This window comes from Ranitomeya imitator, chromosome 1 (assembly GCF_032444005.1).
Source record: "Ranitomeya imitator isolate aRanImi1 chromosome 1, aRanImi1.pri, whole genome shotgun sequence".
Taxonomy (NCBI): Eukaryota; Metazoa; Chordata; class Amphibia; order Anura; family Dendrobatidae; genus Ranitomeya; species Ranitomeya imitator.
This window is the reverse complement of record NC_091282.1, coordinates 494,504,268-494,524,935: the sequence shown is the minus strand read 5'-3', so window position 1 is coordinate 494,524,935 and position 20,668 is coordinate 494,504,268. Positions and strand designations below refer to the sequence as shown.

General features: G+C 43.6%; 3 protein-coding genes across 6 annotated transcripts in view; 1 reads left to right on the top strand and 2 right to left on the bottom strand.

Moving 5' to 3' along the window:
* The window catches only part of SLC24A2 (solute carrier family 24 member 2), a 548,803-nt gene that overhangs the window by 103,531 nt on the left and 424,604 nt on the right, over positions 1-20,668 (bottom strand). The window lies entirely within an intron of this gene.
* LOC138676606 (uncharacterized) lies at positions 14,519-17,596 on the top strand. Its single transcript, XM_069766081.1, has 8 exons — positions 14,519-14,536; positions 15,324-15,401; positions 15,481-15,588; positions 15,680-15,751; positions 15,878-15,961; positions 16,048-16,258; positions 16,340-16,496; positions 16,616-17,596. Exons 3-8 carry the CDS (start codon positions 15,544-15,546, stop codon positions 17,544-17,546), a joined length of 1,500 nt encoding a protein of 499 aa, XP_069622182.1. The 5' UTR covers positions 14,519-14,536; positions 15,324-15,401; positions 15,481-15,543; the 3' UTR covers positions 17,547-17,596.
* Positions 17,636-19,169, bottom strand: LOC138676615 (uncharacterized). The gene is made up of 2 exons (XM_069766093.1): positions 18,747-19,169; positions 17,636-18,638 (listed from the first exon to the last, which is right to left on the bottom strand). Exons 1-2 carry the CDS (start codon positions 19,097-19,099, stop codon positions 17,756-17,758), a joined length of 1,236 nt encoding a protein of 411 aa, XP_069622194.1. The 5' UTR covers positions 19,100-19,169; the 3' UTR covers positions 17,636-17,755.

Genomic DNA, 20,668 nt, shown 5'->3' with positions numbered 1-20,668 from the left:
TATATGAAGGGCTTTGTGTTGTTATAAATATTAATTAGCCATGGTTTTAAAGGGACACTGTCACCTGAATTTGGAGGGAACAATCTTCCGCCATGGAGGCGGGGTTTTTGGGTGTTTGATTCACCCTTTCCTTACCCGCTGGCTGCATGCTGGCTGCAATATTGGATTGAAGTTCATTCTCTGTCCTCCGTAGTACACGCCTGTACAAGGCAAGATTGGAGGACAGAGAATGAACTTCAATCCAATATTGCAGCCAGCATGCAGCCAGCAGGTAAGGAAAGGGTGACTCAAAAACCCCAAAACCCCGCCTCCATGGCTGAAGATTGTTCCCTCCAAATCCAGGTGACAGTGTCCCTTTAATACAGATATAAAAAAAAACTGCTTAATAAGTAATGATTTCAAGTTCTTAATGGGAAATCTTGGATTAACTGATAGGTCATAGGTATTTATTTTATTATGCATTGCTTATATGGCACCATTAATACCACATCGCTTTACAGACATTATCATCGCTGTCCCCATTGGGGCACACAATCTAAACTTCCTATCATTATGTCTTTGGAATGTGGGAGGAAACCAGAGAACCCGGAGGAAACCCACGCAAACATGGGGAGAACATACAAACTCCTTGCAGATGTTGTCCTTGGTGGGATTTGAACTCAGGACCCCAGTGATGCAAAGCAACAGTGCTAACCACTGAGCCATACAAGTGAGATAATCACAACACATACGAGTGAAGTTTATGATGTCAGACTAGCACTCATTTAAAAAACAAATTAATGTTTTGTCAGATTACAATGTTATTCCAATCGATAAAGTGATAGCATAGCTATAGGAAATGTAACTGCTTTGTAAATGGTGGGATCCAACCTCTTGGCTCCTTTCATTTAAGTACAATAGTGAAAATAAGAAGTTCTTTTTCTGAAATAATTTTAGTGAAGTGCTCAAATTGTAAAATATAATGTATAGACCAGTGAAAAATAATAGATGGCAATTAGATACAGTGGAAAATAAAAGAATACATTTTCTAAACACATTGAAATTAGTCCTGAATACCAATATTTTAAAAATGTGTTTCTGTCAATTTCTTGCTGACACTTTCAAGTACCCTCTGGTCATTACAAAAAATTGCTTTATTGCGAAAATATCACCATACCAAATAAAACAAAACTATACAATCACTACATTTTAGGTTTTAATGTACACTGTGTTCCAAATTATTATGCAAATTGGATTTAAGTGTCATAAAGATTTAATTGTTTTGTTTTTCAAAAAAACTTGTGGATGGTATTGTGTCTCATGGCTCAATGGATCACTGAAATCTATCTTAAACACATGTGATAATTAGTTTTCCAGGTGATTCTAATTAAAGGAAAACTACTTAACCCCTTCAAGACCTTGCCCTTTTCCGTTTTTGCGTTCTCGTTTTTCGCTCCCCTCCTTCCCAGAGCCATAACTTTTTTATTTTTCCCTAGATATGGCCATATGAGGGCTTGTTTTTTGTGGGACAAGTTGCACATTTGAACCACATCATTGGTTTTAGCACATCGTGTACTAGAAAACGGTAAAAAAATTCCAAGTGCGGTGAACTTGCAAAAAAGTGCAATCCCACACTTGTTTTGTGTTTGGCTTTTTGCTAGGTTCATTAAATGCTAAAACTAACCAGCCATTTTGATTCTCCACGTCATTACGAGTTCATGGACACCAAATATGTCTAGGATACGTTTTATCTACCGTATTTTCCGGCGTATAAGATGACTTTTTAACCCCTGAAAATCTTCTTAAAAGTCGGGGGTCGTCTTATACGCCGGGTATCGTCTTGTACGCCGGGTGTATATGGTGGGTGGGGGGGGGAGTGGTCCCGATGACGGAGGGGGCGTCTCACAGGAAAGTGAGTGGAGTATGCCCCATTACCTCACATTGTAGCTGCAGCCAGCGTCAGCGTGGGGTGCTGGGGAGCGGCGGCGGCTGCTCCTCTTTGTGCCGCGTGGGTGCTGTGGGGCGGCGGTTCCTCTTGGTACAGCGTCGGGGCTCTGTGCTGTGGGGCGGCAGCGGCGGTGTATCTTCCCGCAGAGTCAGTCGGGGCTCCTCCCGCATCTCCTAAAAGCCCGGAGGCGCCGGCAGCTCCATTGCTGCGATGCGGTGGCCTCCGGGAAAATGGCCGCTGGGGGCGGCGCATGCTCAGATTCAGATCTCATCTCCCGAGATCTCGGGACGAGATCTGAATCTGAGCATGCGCCGCCCCCAGCGGCCATTTTCCCGGAGGCCACCGCATCGCAGCAATGGAGCTGCCGGCGCCTCCGGGCTTTCAGGAGATGCGGGAGGAGCCCCGACTGACTCTGCGGGAAGATACACCGCCGCTGCCGCCCCACAGCACAGAGCCCCGACGCTGTACCAAAAGGAACCGCCGCCCCACAGCACCCACGTAGCACAAAGAGGAGCAGCCGCTGCCGCTGCCGCTCCCCAGCACCCCACGCTGACGTTGGCTGCAGCTACAATGTGAGGTAATGGGGCATACTGCACTCACACTGTCCTGTGAGACGCCCCCTCCATCATCGGGACCACTCCCCCCCCCCAAAAAAAAAGGCACATTAGTCACCGGCCCTATAAGACGACATACAGCGTGTAAGATCACCCCCGACTTTTAAGAAGATTTTATATTTTAACTGGAAAAGTTGGGGGGGTCGTCTTATACGCCCAGTCGTCTTACACGCCGGAAAATACGGTAAATGGTAAAAAAAAATCCAAACCTTTCTAAAAAAAAAAAAAAACAAATTGCACAATTTTCCAATACCCGTAGCGTCTCCATTTTTCGTGATCTGGGGTCAGATGAGGGCTTATTTTTTGCGTGCCGAGCTGGCATTTTTAATCATACTATTTTGGTGCAGATACGTTCTCTTGATCGCACGTTATTGCATTTTAATGCAACTTCGCAGCGACCAAAAAACCTTAAATCTAGAGTTTCAATTTTTTTTCTCGCTACGCTGTTTAGCTATCAGGTTAATGCTTTTTTATTGATAGATCTGGCGATTCTGAACGAGGCGATATCAAATATGTGTAGGTTTGATATTTTTTTATTGTTTTATTTTGAATGGGGCGAAAGGGGGGTGATTTAAACTTTTATATATTTTTTATTTTTTTCACATTTTTTTAAACCCTTTTTTTAACTTTTGCCATGCTTCAATAGCCTTCATGGGAAGCTTGAAGCTGGCATAGCCTGATTGGCTCTGCTACATAGCAGCGATCATCAGATCGCTCCTATGTAGCAGAATTACAGGCTTGCTCAAGGAGACCTCTGGTTGCTATGCCGACGCATCGCTGACCCCGGATCATGGGACGGGGTCGACGATGCACTCGTTTCCGGCCCGATGGCTGGAAGCCCTGGTTAAATGCTGCTGTCAGCGTTTGACAGCGGCATTTAACTAGTTAATAGCAGTGGGTGGATCGTGATTACACCCGTCGCTATTGCGGCCACATGTCAGCTGTTCAAAACAGCTGACATGTCCCGACTTTGACGCGGGCTCACTGCCGGAGCCCGCATCAAAGCGGGGGTACCAACCTCTGCAGTAATAGTACGGCGGAGGTCGGTAAAAATGTAAAGGTTAAAAATTATGTTCCACATTATTAAGCCGGCAACAGGTTACAGGCAATATGGGAAATAAAAAGGATCTCTCTGCTGCTGAAAAGAATTAAATGCCTTGGACAAGGTATGAAAACATTAGATATTTCAAAAAATTAAGAGTAATCATCATACTGTTAAGAGATTTGTGACAGAAACAGAGCACAGAGTTCATGCAGATAAGGGCATAATGAGGAAGGTTTCTGCCAGACAAATTCATTGGATTAAGAGAGCAGCTGACAAAATACCATTACAAAGCAGCAAGCCCTTATTTGAAGCTGCTGGTGCCTCTGGAGTCCCTCGAACCTCAAGGTGTAGGATCCTTCAAAGGCTTGCTGTGGTGCATAACCCTACTATTCGGCCACCCCTAAACAGTGTTCACAAGCAGAAATGGTTGCAGTGGGCTCAGACATACATGAAGATTAATTTCCAAACAGTCTTGTTTACTTGTTTACTGATGAGTGTTGAGCAACCCTGGATAGTCCAGATGGATGGAGTAGTGGATGGTTGGTGGATGGCCACCATGTCCCAACAAGGCTGTGATGTCAGCAAGGAGGTGGAGGAGTCATGTTTTGGGCCAGAATCATGGGAAAACAGCTGGTAGGGCCCTTTAAGGTTCCTGAAGGTGTGAAAATGACCTCTGCAAAGTATATAGAGTTTCTGACTGAACACTTTCTTCTATGGTATAAAAAGCAGAAACTTGCCTTCAGGAGCAAAGTCATCTTCATGCATGACAATGCACTATCTCATGCTGTAAAGAATAGCTCTGAGCCATTGGCTGCTATGGGCCTAAAAGGAGATAAACTCATGGTGTGGCCACCATCTTCCCCTGACCTCAACCCTATAGAGTACCTTTGGAGTATCATCAAGCAAAAGATATATGAGGGTGGGAGGCAGTTCACATCAAAACAGCAGCTCTGGGAAGCTATTCTGACTTCATGCAAAGAAATACAAGCAGAAACTCTCCAAAAACTCACAAGTTCAATGGATGCAAGAATTGTGAAGGTGATATCAAAGAAGGGTTCCTGTGTTAACATGTAACTTGGTCTGTTAGGATGTTTTGGAGTTAAACAGCTTTTTTGTTCAGTGAATGTGACCTCCTAATGCTGCAAATTCCACAAATGAGCATTTTCAGTTATTTAAAACATTTCAAATGTTTAGAAATTCTACTGTGCCTAATAATTTGGAACAGTGCATTTTGAGTTTTTATTCATTTTGGAGATTATACTGTTATCATTGGGAGGTTTCTTCAATAAAATTCGATGTATACTCTAACGGGTGATGACTTTTATTAGACTAACTGTCATTTGCAGCGACCATTTAGGAGAATCCGAGAAAAATATAATTTGCATAACAATTTGGTACATGGTGTATTTAGTAAACTTCAAAATGTATTACTGAATATGATGACTCTAGTCCTTCAAAAAATAAAAACAATTGTGAAAGTTGTTATGCAAGTTGTATCCATTATGGTTACCTGTACTTTTTAGTATACTAAGTGTTTTGATCAGTGAAACTTTCTCTATCAAATAAATATGGTCTTCCTAGTTGTTGTAAAATTGTGAATTAGGGTGCTGTGCACTGCTAAGCTCTTACAAAAGCTCTTTTCACCTCTACTGACCACTTACGATTAGTTACCTTTATTGATGGCATATTCATATTTTTCACAAAATTAAATGTGTCGGCCTTCATTAAAAAAATGTACCAATAGTTAAGTCCTGTAATTATCATCAAGCGTGGAGCTTCCACATTTTAAATTCTTCTATGAATAATATTTTGGGGGCAAAGATAATAACATGTTTGTCCAATTCATGACTTTCTTTGGTGCTATTATCTCAAATTTTTTCATAGTAAGTTAAATATGTGTTTTTCTCAACTGTTAACTAAATCACATTTTTTATTGGACCTATATTACTCTTCATTTTTAATTCCTCCGGTGTAAAAAAGATATTAAGTTCTTGATTTGAAATCAATCTACAAAAGCTTTTAGTCTTTACCTATGGACCCTGGATGGACTTTGGGGACTAATACTGTATATGACTTCTACTTCCTGCAAATTCTCCACTGCAAGCACATACCATTCAAGAAATGCTAATTTTAATTTTCATCTAAAGGTGTTTCATTTGTGGCATTTTTTCCTAACAATGTGCATATCTATTACCTATATGAATAAATCGATATGACTGTGGTTGTGACAGAGATTCAGATAGATTTTGGGTCTAACAGGTGACATGTGGGCCTCCATCAATTCTTCGGCCTAGGTGCATCTACCATCCTTATAGGGACCCTGCAGATGTGCAACTCTGTCAAGACTAAGTGGTCTTTAAAGGGGTTGTTCCCTTTCAGATAAGCCAATATGCCGAAAGACTATTTTTGGTTCATCAGTATTTACACAAGAAAATCGATAAAAAAAATTCCCCATTAAATGTCACCTGCTTAACCCAGCAGGAAGTACGGCGGCATCTAAAAACCACTAAAATTGACAAATCTCTGGGCCCAGATGGGATACACCCCTGAGTATTGCAGGAATTAGTCATTGATAGACCATTATTTTTAATCTTTAAAGACTCCATAATAATAGGGTCTGTTCCAAAGACATACTGGAACATACTGGAATTTAGATTGTGAGCCCCATCGGGGACAGTGATGATAATGTGTGCAAAACTGTAAAGCACTCCGGAATATGTTAGCGCTATATAAAAATAAAGATTAATATTATTATTATTATGAATAAAAAATGATATACACTGGCGCTACACTTAACAAAGCCAAGGGGAAAATAGTAAAGAGCAAACGGGGAGGGAGAGGCCAAAGAGTGTTAGGCTGCTGGTGAGATGACTGTTATGACCTGGTGGTTAGGAGCACCCGGCACGACCTGATAGTTAAACTCACACAGGACAAGCTCTGGGATGTGGGAGCTCTGCTGACCGCAGACCCTAATCCTATCACACACACTAGAAATAGCCGTGGAGCGTTCCTGACTCTCCCTAGACGCCTCTACACAGCCTAAGAGTTAGCTAGTCCTAGAGATAGAAAATAAAGCCTACCTTGCCTCAGAGAAATTTCCCAAAGGTAAAGGAAGCCCCCCACATATATTGACTGTGAGTTAAGATGAAGTCACAAACATAGAAATGAAACAGATTTCAGCAAAGGGAGGCCAGACTTACTAAACAGACAGAGGATAGGAAAGGTATCTTTGCGGTCAGCACAAAAAACTACAAAGGACCACGCAGAGTGTGCAAAAAGACCTCCGCACTGACTAACGGTGCGGAGATGCCACTCTGCATCCCAGAGCTTCCAGCAAGCAAGACAAAATCATGATAACCAGCTGGACAAAGAAACAATGAACAAATAATAACTATCAGGAACTTAGCTTCTGCTGGAGAAGACAGGTCACCAGAAAGATCCAAGAGCGAACTGAACTAATGCAGGAACATTGACAGCTGGCATGGAGTAACGATCTGAGTGGAGTTAAATAGAGCAGCCAACCAAAGGACAAACCACGTCACCTGTGTAAGGAACCTCAGAAGCAGCAGCTCCACTCACAGCCACCAGAGGGAGTCCATGGACAGAACTCGCCGAAGTACCATTCACGACCACTGGAGGGAGTTCGACAACAGAATTCACAACAGTACCCCCCCCTTGAGGAGGGGTCACCGAACCCCCACCAGAGCCCCCAGGCTGATCAGGACGAGCCAAATGAAAGGCACGAACCAGATCGGCAGCATGAACATCAGGCAAAAACCCAGGAATTATCTTCCTGACCATAACCCTTCCACTTGACCAGGTACTGGAGTTTCCGTCTCGAAACACGAGAATCCAAAATCTTCTCCACCACATACTCCAACTCCCCCTCGACCAACACCGGGGCAGGAGGATCAACAGAGGGAACCATAGGCGCCACGTATCTCCGCAACAACGACCTATGGAACACATTATGGATGGCAAAAGAAGCTGGAAGGTCCAAACGAAATGACACAGGATTAAGAACTTCAGAAATCTTATATGACCCAATGAAACGAGGCTTAAACTTAGGAGAGGAAACCTTCATAGGAACATGACGAGATGACAACTAAACCAAATCCCCAACACGAAGTCGGGGACCAACACAGCGCCGGCGGTTAGCGAAACGTTGAGCCCTCTCCTGGGACAATGTCAAATTGTCCACCACATGAGTCCAAATCTGCTGTAACCTGTCCACCACCGTATCCACACCAGGACAATCCGAAGGCTCAACCTGCCCTGAAGAGAAACGAGGATTGAAACCAGAATTACAGAAAAAAGGAGAAACTAAAGTAGCCGAGCTGGCCCGATTATTAAGGGCGAACTCAGCCAAAGGCAAGAAGGACACCCAATCATCCTGATCAGCAGAAACAAAGCATCTCAGATATGTTTCCAAAGTCTGATTAGTTCGTTCGGTTTGGCCATTAGTCTGAGGATGGAAAGCCGAAGAAAAAGACAAATCAATGCCCATCTTAGCACAAAAGGACCGCCAAAACCTCGAAACAAACTGGGAACCTCTGTCCGAGACGATGTTCTCTGGAATGCCATGCAAACGAACCACATGCTGGAAAAAAAAAGGCACCAAATCAGAGGAGGAAGGCAATTTAGACAAGGGTACCAAATGGACCATCTTAGAGAAGCGATCACAAACCACCCAAATGACCGACATCCTTTGAGAAACAGGGAGATCAGAAATAAAATCCATGGAAATATGCGTCCAGGGCCTCTTCGGGACCGGCAAGGGCAAAAGCAACCCATTGGCACGAGAACAGCAGGGTTTAGCCCAAGCACAAGTCCCACAGCACTGCACAAAAGAACGCACATCCCGTGACAAAGAAGGCCACCAAAAGGATCTAGCCACCAAATCTCTGGTACCAAAGATTCCAGGATGACCAGCCAACACCGAACAATGAACCTCAGAGATAACTCTACTAGTCCATCTATCAGGGACAAACAGTTTCTCCGTAGGACAACGGTCAGGTCTATCAGCCTGAAACTTCTGCAGTACGCGCCGCAAATCAGGGGAGATGGCAGACAAAATTACCCCCTCTTTAAGAATACCCGCCGGCTCCGGAACACCCGGAAAGTCAGGCACAAAACTCCTTGACAGGGCATCAGCCTTCACATTCTTAGATCCCAGAAGGTATGAAACCACAAAATCAAAACGGGAGAAAAAGAGCGACCATCGAGCCTGTCTAGGATTCAACCGTTTGGCAGACTCGAGATAAGTCAAATTCTTGTGATCCGTCAAGACCACCACGCGATGTTTAGCTCCTTCAAGCCAATGTCGCCACTCCTTGAATGCCAACTTCATGGCCAACAACTCTCGATTGCCAACATCATAATTGCGCTCAGCAGGCGAGAATTTTCTAGAAAAGAAGGCACATGGTTTCATCACCGAGCCATCAGAACTTCTTTGTGACAAAACAGCCCCTGCTCCAATCTCAGAAGCATCAACCTCGACCTGAAACGGGAGGGAAACATCTGGCTGGCACAACACAGGGGCAGAAGAAAAACGACGCTTTAACTCCTGAAGAGCCTCTACGGCCGCAGAGGACCAATTGACCACATCAGCACCTTTCTTGGTCAAATCAGTCAGCGGTTTAGCAATACTAGAAAAATTAGCGATGAAGCGACGGTAAAAATTAGCAAAGCCCAGGAACTTCTGCAGGCTCTTCACAGATGTCGGCTGAGTCCAATCATAAATGGCCTGAACTTTAACAGGGTCCATCTCGATAGTAGAAGGGGAAAAAATGAAACCCAAAAATGAAACCTTCTGAACTCCAAAGAGACACTTCGACCCCTTCACAAACAAGGAATTTGCACGAAGGACCTGGAAGGACCGTGATCTTATTAAGAAGGCGGTAATCAATACAAGGTCTCAAAGAGCCATCCTTCTTGGCCACAAAAAAGAACACTGCTCCCAATGGTGACGACGGGCAAATATGACCCTTCTCCAAGGATTCCTTTATATAACTCCGCATAGCGGCGTGCTCTGGCACAGATAAATTAAACAGATGGCCCTTAGGAAACTTACTACCAGGAATCAAATTAATAGCACAATCGCAATCCCTATGAGGAGGTAGGGCACCGGATTTGGGCTCTTCAAATACATCCCGGTAATCTGATAAAAACTCAGGGCCTTCAGAAGGAGTGGAAGGCGAAATTGACAACAATGGAACATCACCCATAAAATTACTCGTTTGTTTTAAAAAATAATAATAGAATTACCATAGAATGTTAAATGTATATATAAAAAATATATTGTCTCCCATTACTAGTCATAGGCTGTAGGGTCACCACAGGTGGTCCCCTCATAAGTCTACAACCACCTATTCATAGAATGTTTATAGAAACCCATGCTGGGCTGGTTGGATAACACAAAAAACTTTAAAAACTATGCAGATGCCCCTCAAGAAATTGAGCTGTATGCGTTCTAACATGAGGGGCATCTGTATAGTTTTTAAAGTTTTTTTGTGTTATCCAACCAGCCCAGCATGGGTTTCTATAAACATTCTATGAATAGGTGGTTGTAGACTTAAGAGGGGACCACCTGTGGTGACCCTACAGCCTATGACTAGTAATGGGAGACAATATATTTTTTATATATACATTTAACATTCTATGGTAATTCTATTATTATTTTTTAAAACAAACGAGTAATTTTATGGGTACATTAGACATAGCCCATTATGGTTTTTTTTAAATATGTTTGAATTTTTATTCCTATTATAAACAAATTCTTAGTTTTAATTGTGGTAACCATACGATTCCTAATCTTCTTTGAATTTCCTTTTCATTTTTTCCTCCTATGCTTCCACGTACCTATAGTTATGCGTGCACATTGGATAAGACTATGAACTATCAAGCAGCAAATTTTGGCATAGACTTCCATTGTTTTACCCACGGAGGGACTAAGTGGTTCCATTTATCACCATCTAAGTTTGTTATCGATGTTGAGTACACATGCCATACCATTGCTCAAACTATCACATAACACGGTAATGACAAACACTCACAGACTCCAACACGTGGGCGTATCAATATGCGGGCCATCCAGGCAGGCTATGAGTGAAGGGGGCGTAGACTACATAAGGCCGGGCCAGACAGGGAACTCCATCCCTGACGAAGAAGGAGTGTATCCTTCGAAACGTGTCGGATTGGTTGCCCTGTCAAGCACCCACCCTCCTACCTTGTGACGTCACATCAGGTAGCACGCCCCCATCACACTCCGCCACCGCTCCGGCGTTGCTTCCGGCCGGGGCACGCTAGGAGTTGGCGGTTGTCGCTCACACCTATCGCTAAGTGAGCAGAGACTTCTCTAGCCGGATCAGCCGCGGCACCACCCCTCAGCCCTTAAGACGCAGCCCTGACTTACCAATTGTAAGGACGACTGGCACTCTTCATTCTGTGCGATCTCTCCTGCTCCAACACCCAGTAAGTGCATTTACCTACACTTAAGCAGCGCACAATTTCTTAAAGATTTGGCTTAACGCCAATTCTCTGTGTTTGTCACTATATTATTATTATTACCACAGGACTGGCGTATAGCAAATGTGGTGCCAATATTCAAAAATGGGACAAAAACTGAACTCGGAAATTATAGGCCAGTAAGCTTAACCTCTACTGTGGGTAAAATCCTGGAGGGCATTCTAAGGGATGCTATACTGGAGTATCTGAGGAAGAATAACCTCATGACCCAATATCAACATGGGTTTACTAGGGACCGTTCCTGTCAGACAAATCTGATCAATTTCTATGAAAAGGTACATTCCGGACTGGACCAAGTAAACGCAGTGGATGTAGTGTATATGGACTTTTCAAAAGCTTTTGATACGGTGCCACACAAAAGGTTGATACATAAAATGAGAACAACGGGGATAGGGGAAAATATGTGTAAGTTGGTTAAGAGCTGGCTCAGGGATAGGAAACAAAGAGTGATTATTAATGGAGCACACTCGGACTGGGTCACGGTTAGCAGTGGGGTACCACAGGGGTCAGTATTGGGTCCTCTCCTTTTTAACATATTTATCAATGACCTTGTAGGGGGCATACAGAGCAGAATTTCAATATTTGCAGATAACACTAAACTCTGCAGGGTAATCAATACAGAGGAGGACAATTTTATATTACAGAAGGATTTATGTAAACTAGAAGCTTGGGCTGATAAATGGCAAATGAGCTTTAATGGGGATAAATGTAAGGTCATGCACTTGGGCAGAAGAAATAAGATGTATAACTATGTGCTTAATTGTAAAACACTGGGCAAAACCGTCAATGAAAAAGACCTTGGTGTATGAGTGGATGACAAACTCACATTTAGTGGCCAGTTTCAGGCAGCTGCTGCAAAGGCAAATAAAATAATGGGATGCATTAAAAGAGGCATAGATGCTCATGAGGAGAACATAATTTTACCTCTATACAAGTCACTAGTTCGACCACACTTAGAATACTGTGTACAGTTCTGGTCTCCGGTCTATGAGAAAGGCATAGCTGAACTAGAGCAGGTGCAGAGAAGAGCGACCAAGGTTATTAGAGGACTGGGGGTCTGCAATACCAAGATAGGTTATTACACTTTGGGCAATTTAGTTTGAAAAAACGAAGACTAAGGGGTGATCTTATTTTAATGTATAAATATATGAGGGGACAGTACAAAGACCTTTATAATGATCTTTTTAATCATAGACCTGAGACAGGGACAAGGGGGCATCCTCTAAGTCTGGAGGAAAGAAGGTTTAAGCATAATAACAGACGCAGATTCTTTACTGTAAGAGCAGCAAGACTATGGAACTCTCTGCCATATGATGTTGTAATGAGTGATTCATTACTAAAAGTTAAGAGGGGACTGGATACCTTTCTTAAAAAGTATAATGTTACAGGTTATATATACTAGATTCCTTGATAGGGCGTTGATCCAGGGAACTAGTCTCATTGCCGTATGTGGAGTCGGGAAGGAATTTTTTTCCCCAATGTGGAGCTTACTCTTTGCCACATGGGTTTTTTTTGCCTTCCTCTGGATCAACATGTTAGGGCATGTTAGGTTAGGCTATGGGTTGAACTAGATGGACTTAAAGTCTTCCTTCAGCCTTAATAACTATGTAACTATGTATAAAATTAAAAAAAGAAGGCAGCACTCCATTTTTCTTAATAAATGTGTAGGATTTAATCAGACCCACATGTCTGTGCGCACAGACATGTGGGTCTGATTAAATCCTGCACATTTATTAAGAAAAATGGAGTGCTGCCTTCTTTTTTGAATTTTATGGACTTTGGATAACCCAGTGGACAGGTTGCCTGGAGGCTTTGCACCCAGAGATAAGTAGAAGTGTGGTGCTGTTCCTTTTTTATGAATATGTAACTATGTAACTATGTTGGGCACCAGCTTCAGTTGGTTAAAGAATAAGGCCTCTTTCACACTTCAGTCTTTCGGCGTCAGTCAAAAACCGCCATTTTCGTGAAATGGCGGATCCGCCATTTTTTTTTGGCGGATCCGCTATTTTCCCATTGACTTGCATTAGAGACGGATTGTGGCGGATGGCCGTCCGTTCCATCCGCCATGCGACGGATCCGTCGATATTTGGCGGACGTTGTCTAGACATTGACGGACTTTGTAACGTTTTTTGGCGCCGCCGAAAAGGCGGACCGCGGCGGATCCGTCGTGTCCGCCTTTTTTTAGAATGGGCGCCTATGGGCGACGGATCCGTCGCGATCCGCTTTTTGGCGGATCCGTCGCCTCAATCCGCTTTTTTTGATTGAGCATGCTCCAAAAAGTGGATACTTTGCCCAGACAACCCAAAAACTATATAAAGAGGACAGGTCATTCCCAAATGTACTAGCAAGACAGACCCTTCAATGCAAGAGAGACCCAGCCAGACCCTGCCAGCAAGACCTTGCCAGCCAGCCAGAGAGGCCCTGCCAGCTAGCCAGAGAGGCCCTGCCAGCCAGAGAGGCCCTGCCAGCCAGAGACACACTGCCAGACCCTGCAAGCAAGACCTTGCCAGCCAGGCCCTGCCAGCCAGCCAGAGAGGCCCTGCCAGCCAGCCAGAGAGGCCCTGCCAGCCAGCCAGAGAGGCCGTGCCAGCCAGACCCTGCCTGAGACAGCCATGTGAGTACTGACATCCAGCGTGCATGTGTGTGTGTGTGTGTGTGTGTGTGTGTGTGTGTGTGTGTGTGTGTGCGCATTTGTGTATGACGTACTGAGTACAGCAAGAGCTTTTAAAACCTGAATCCAACCTGAGGCCTGCCGTCGTCCTGCAACAGCCAGTGCCCTGCTACAGTCCAGATCCACCCCGAGGCCTGCCACTGTGAAGACATCAAGCTCCAGCCGGAGGACTGATGGCCGTGTGTGTGTGTATTTTTGTACTGCTGTGTGCTTTTGTATGTATGTGTTCATGTGCCTGCACCTTATTATGCCTTCGTCAATATTACGCCTGTTCATGTGTTATGCTTGCGTTATGACTCTGCTTGCAGGTATGTTTGTGTGCATCTTGTTGGTTGCATGTGCATTTGTCAATGCCATATTGGTTAATGTTGATTTTTGATGTATTTACTAAAGGTACCGTCACACGCTGCAGCGATACCGACAACGATCCGGATCGCTGCAGCGTCGCTGTTTGGTTGCTGGAGAGCTGTCACACAGACAGCTCTCCAGCGACCAACGATGCCGGTAACCAGAGTAAACATCGGGTTACTAACTGCAGAGCCGCGCTTAGTAACCCGATGTTTACCCTGGTTACCAGTGTAAAAGTAAAAAAAAAAAGGTAAATTCCGCTGTCTGTCCCCGTGCTGTGCTTCTCTGCATTGTGAGCGCCAGCCAGCCATAAAGCAGAGCACAGCGGTGACGTCACCACTCTGCTTTCTGGCCGCTGTGCTTACACAGGGCAGAGAAGCAGAGTGCCGAGGGACAGACAGAAGGTGGCTGTGTGTGCGTGCGTGCGTGTGCCTGCCTGCCCTGTTTATATGTTTTTCATACTATGCTGGTATTTTGAATAGCTGTGGTGTAAAATTTGTTTTGTGTGTGTGTATAAATGATGTGTGATGTGTTCTGCATCTTTGTTGTTTTCCATAATGTACTTGTATTTCAAATAAAGAGCAGTGTAGCTCCTACTGTACCCTAAAAAAAGAAAATTTTAAAAAATATAGTAATAAAAATTTCACAAAACTGTCAGTAGTCTCATTTCAAGATAAATATAATATTGGGTAAACATGCAGTAAAGGTTATATATACAAATGTGTAATGCAAATCTTTGCTATAGAATATGTTATCTGGTTTTAGAAAATACAAACTGTAGGGTAATCATAATTAACAATTTTGGGGATTGGTATTTTAATTTCGAATGAGGAACATTTTTTATAAGGTTAAACTTTGTTTAGGTGGGTTTTACCAGCATGCGCATTGCGCATATCAAGTTCTAAGTAGTTTTGGTGTTGTTTTAAAGGGATTTTTTGGGGTTTTTTTTGTGGGGAAACAGGAGGTAGAGGGTTTGGCAGCTTGTGCATCAAGTTTGACGGTAGAATTTTTTTTTTCTTTTGTGGTGGGGGAAATCAAAAATAAGTTGGCACTGTAGGTACTGTAGTAGGTACTGACCCAAGACGTACACAAGCAGGCTCCCCATTTTTTTTTTAAAGTTGTAAGTGTAAAGTCCCTACAGCTGCATCTATCCTTTTGTATAGTAGCTTAGAACTCTCTTTATGCTTGCAGATTCTAGGGACCAAGAGGACCCAAGCAAGGGACCGACCGACCCAAGCTATACGCAAGCCCCAAGTTTTGGAAACAGATGTAAGTGTAAAGTCCTGAAAGCTGCATCTATCTATCTATCCTTTTGTATAGTAGCTTAGAACTCCCTTTATGCTTACAGATTCTAGGGACCAAGAGGACCCAAGCAAGGGACCGACCAACCCAAGATAGACGCAAGATCATAATGTCTTCTTCTGAGAGCCCCCCAGCACATCATCAGCAAACTGAGGTGTTAATTTTTTTTCTTCATAAATTTTTTATTTTGGTGCAACAATGGCAATTGTATTTTAAGCCTTTATGTGTTTATTATGTATTCACAGGAATATGAAGCAGAGGGGCTAACAGAAGGAGACGGACAGGGTGGAGAAATACAAGGAGCGGGAGCGCATAGTGTAAGTTTTGAACAGACCGATCCTCACATACAATGCACTACACCCAACACAAACATTCAGCACAGCACACAATACATATGCCTCGATCAAAGAACATTATTAATTTTATTTTTTTTTTTAAATTAGTCTTCACAATCCGGGGCTCGACGTAGAGTTCCTCAAAGCACCTCCCATAGTCGTCGGAATGATAATCGCGGCGGTCGCCGAAGAGTAAGTTCCTTTTTGGTTTGGTGTTTAGTAAAATGTAAAATTCATGTGTTGTAATCTTTCCCTTTTTATTCTTATCTTTTTGTTAGGCTTCACAGCGTGCTCCCGAACAAGATGATGAAGAGGAGGGCATCGATGTGAACACCCTCATCGAAGCAGTACAAAGTCGGGAGCCGCTGTGGAACATGTCGGACCGCCGCCATGCTGACCAGTTAATCACCCGACGGCTATGGGAGGAAGTGTGCAGTGCTGTTATGGATAACTGGGAGGAACTCGATGCTGGGGCCCAGGATCTAGCGCGTAAGTATTCACACTTCATAACCTTATGTTAGCATGATTTAATGTGGTGTATAGTAACCAATTTTTGCTTTCTCTTTCCAGGTAACAGGATTATCGTGCGGTGGCGGTCACTCAGGGATCGCTTCAAGAGGGAGTTTAATAAGGAGATGCAGGCCCCGAGTGGATCTAGAGGACGCAGGAGCAGATACAAACATGCCAGAGCCCTGTCGTTCCTCCGGTCGACGCTGCTGAGCAGAAGGTAAATATTCAACACCACATATTTTCAGTCAAACTGTAAAAATGTGTAACCTTCAATTTTTTTTGCAGCAAGGGCAATTGTAATATCCAGATACTAATTTTTTTTTTCTTCTTTAACAGCACTTTCTGCAGCACTCGGGAGCCTGCATCAGAGTTGCACCCCTCTGGAGCGATCCCTCAAGAGTCCGCCACCGGGGACCACGTCGACCCCTCTGTTTCTGCACCTTCCCTTTCGTTTGATCCCTCAGCCTCATCCACCAGCGCTGGAGCAGCAGGGCGGACTTCGTCACTTGAAGCTGCAGGTGATGAGTTAGAGTTCCCTTTACCCCACCCCTCTGCCACTGCCGCAACATCTAGACCAACTTTGTGGTCAGGACGGCAGCGCCAGAGAGGTCAGGAAAGGAGCTATGCGCCTGACTTTTTGCAGCTGAATGCATCCTTTCACAGTGCCATCAAGCTTTTGAGTGAGCAAACGTCTGCTGGGTACAATATGCTTAACAAAAGCATACTTGAACTCAGCAGTCGTCTTGATAGGATGCAATCAGATGCAAATCAGTCACCAAGGCACTGTTTTTTTCAGTCGGTCCTCAGGCACATGGAAAATCTAACTCCTGACCTGCAGATGCATGTGATGCAAGGCTGCCACACTGCTCTAGCGCAGGCGATGTCCCATGCCCCTCCACCTACCCTTCATGTGTCAACACCTTTCCCCTCTCAATCCACCGTCTATCCTCCCGTCCGTCCTCCTCCTGTCCGTCCTCCTCCCGTCCATTCTACTCCTTCGTCATTTGTTCCTTCCCCCCTTAGTCTTTCCCAGTTTTTACCGTCCCCCTTCCATTCTTCCCCTTTAACTTCTCCGTTCCCAATCCCACCAACACCTTCATACCTCCCACACACCACATCTGCACCTCAACTCTCTACACAACCTCATGTTTTCACCACCCATTCTACTTCTGTTCCTCCCCGTGATGTCCTGTCCCCCACTCTTGACGTGGTCCGCCCTGTCAGCCCCTCCGCTACTATCTCCACCCCAAACTATGAGAATCTGTAAATAAATAAACAGTTTTTTGGTTTAAAAACAATTTTATTGTCTTTCTCTTTTTTTTTGTAAAGTTTTTAAATCACCAAGGTTATGGCAATAGTAACAATAACAGTGTTTAAAGGGTACCGTTGCAAAACATACAATGCTGCATTAAAGTACAAAGATTTTGTAAGCAAACAAAAAATGGTATTTTTACAAGTGTAAAAAGAAAAAAATTTTTACACCATTTCATACTGCCAGTCAACTGATCCTGCAGGAGACATGAAGTAGTCTGCAAAACTGTCCCGCATTCTGGAGACTGCTACTGGACTGCGAAAAGTGGGGTTTTGGTAATCCCGTAAGGTGCTTTCAGAAACATTATCCTCCAGGGAAACTTGTTCTTTTGATAAAACAAAATTGTGCAGGACAACGCACGCTTTGACCACATCATCGACAGTTTCAGTCTGCAGTTTAATTGCAGTTAGCAGGACTCTCCATTTGGCAGTTAAGATGCCAAAAGCACATTCCACTACTCTTCGTGCTCTGGTTAAGCGGTAATTGTAAATTTTTTTCCTCTGGGTCAGTCCACTACTTCCAAAGGGTTTCAGCAAGTGTGGGGAAAGCTGGAAGGCATCATCTCCAACACAAACAAATGGTAATGGTGGACCAGTGGTTCCAGGGAGAGGTCTAGGGGGCGGAAAATCAAATGTCTCTCCATATAAACGGCGCCCCATTGGTGAATTTTTAAAGATTTGTGAATCATTTGCGCGTCCATACGCACCGATATCAACAGCGATGAACTTGCATTGTGCATCGGCTATGGCCATCAACACAATAGAGAAGTACTTCTTATAGTTATAAAACTGTGATCCAGAGCCTGAAGGTTTGACGATCCGTATGTGCTTTCCATCAACTGCTCCAACACAATTTGGAAACTGGCAAATTTGATGAAAAGTTTGGGCGATCTCCAGCCACCTCTCCTGTGATGGCTCTGGGATGTATTCCACTTGTAGGCACTCCCACAATGCCCGGCAGGTATCTCTGATGATCCCCGAGATGGTGGATATCCCAAGTCGATACTGAAAATGGAGGGATGAGAACGACTCTCCAGTTGCAAGGAATCTGTTAACAAAACGAAAAGACAATAATTAATAAAAAAAATTCAAAAAACAACATTACAGTTATAAGTCTGATGAATGAGAATCATTTAAAAAAAAAAAAATTACTTACCGAATAGTCACCATGAGACGCTCTGCTGGTGATATTGAGAATCGCATCTGGGTGTCTCGTCTACGTATACAGTCTTCCACATAGCCCAATAAAAACTCGAAATTTTCAGCTCTCATCCTCACATAATTGAAGAACTTTTGAGGGTTTTCCCTTAGTTCCATGTAAAGCGTGGAATAAACACCACGGGTCATACGTTGTGCTGTGATGGGATGGATCCACAGCCTTCTCTTCCGCCGCTGCCGTAGGATGCGCAGTCTTTGTTCCTCCCTCTCTCGAACGCTGACTGCCAACTGATTTGCCTCAAAAGTAAAATCCGCATAGATCTTTGCAATGTTCGCCAGGACTCCTTCCATTTCTGCCACTTTCTCTACAACCTTTCAAAGATGTGGTGTAAATACACGCTATATATAGTTTTGCAGTAGTATCCAGTAGCCAATCACATTGAAATCCTCCCCTTTTAAAAAACGGATCCGTCAAAAAACGGTTACAACGGATGTAAAAACGGTCGCAACGGTTCTAACGGATCCGTTTTTTAAACGGATCGGGGCAGCTGATCCGTCAAAAAAACGGATCCGTTAGAACCGTTTTTCCACCAAATTTGACGGATCCGTCGATCCGCCACGATGTCGGACCTAACTGACGCCACACAACTGAAGTGTGAAAGAACTCTAACAAAGTACACCATACTCACCTTCTCCAGGTCCACCAGTGAGCTGCCGCCGCTACTCCCAGTGTCTGCCATTGGTTGCAGCACTAATGCCACATTAATAGCCAATCAGTTAACTGTACATTGTGACGTCAGCACAGCAACCAATGCCAGACACTGGGAATAGTGGTGGTGGATACTCACCGGTGGACCAGGGTAAGGAGACTACCACCCAGTTCATTATTTTTTAACAAACTGCAGCTGTGGTCGAACATTATCTAAAAGGGAATAACCCCTCTTGTGACATCTCTAAAGGAATAGTAAACTTCTATAGTTAAAATTATATACTTTTGTCAGACAAAAGTATGGAAAGAAAGAATAGTAGTGGCAACATTTTGCTGCTGGAATCCAAGAACGTAGCCAACCTTGGAGAGTTTGTGAAAAAAAGATAAAGGAGAAATAGAAAAAATACAAGACAATTTTCAGAAAAATTTACTTTGGACTCTAAGACACTCACTCTTTAAAATGAATATATATATATTCTTTTACAGGGTCCTTGAGGTCTGAACCTAATCCAATTTTACCAATCTTTTAAAGGGTGGAAAATTGCAGCTCTTTATGTGCCAACCTCACAGACTTAGGACTCATTCAGACATCTGCGCAAATCAGTCTGAGATTGTATGGCCGGGGGTCTCCTGATCTGAGCATGACAGTTTCATAGAAATGTCCGATTGATATGGATGTCTGAATGAGTCCTTTTCCACATGCTCAAGGATGTAAATAAAGCCCAAGGTGCCTCGAGTGAAGATGAATAGTAATATGCATTCAACCAGGAACAGACACAGACAACTTGGGGTCCCTGTGCAAAAAAATGTTTGTGTCCCTCTCCTTTTCAAAGCTACTCATAAATTTATATAAATAAATAAGACAAACCCACAATAATTACTGAAATAACCTGAAACTGACAAAAATAATTTTCTTTGTAAATTTAGTGAATACCAACTAATGAAAATCAGACATTGGTTTTGAATTGTGGTTTAACAGAAAATTTGGTTCAACTAATAAAAATAGCCTGAACAAAAATGATGGTATCCTTAACTTAAAGGGAACTTGTCACCAGGAATAATGCTGTTAGCCTGCAGATATGCAGTTAATCTGCAGGCTAACAGCTTTATTATGCTGTTCGGCGCCTGCACGCAGCCATGCAGCGGGGAGAAAATGATCTGTATTCTCCCCGCCAGCATTCAGTATTCAGTCATAGAGGCAGGGGCCACCC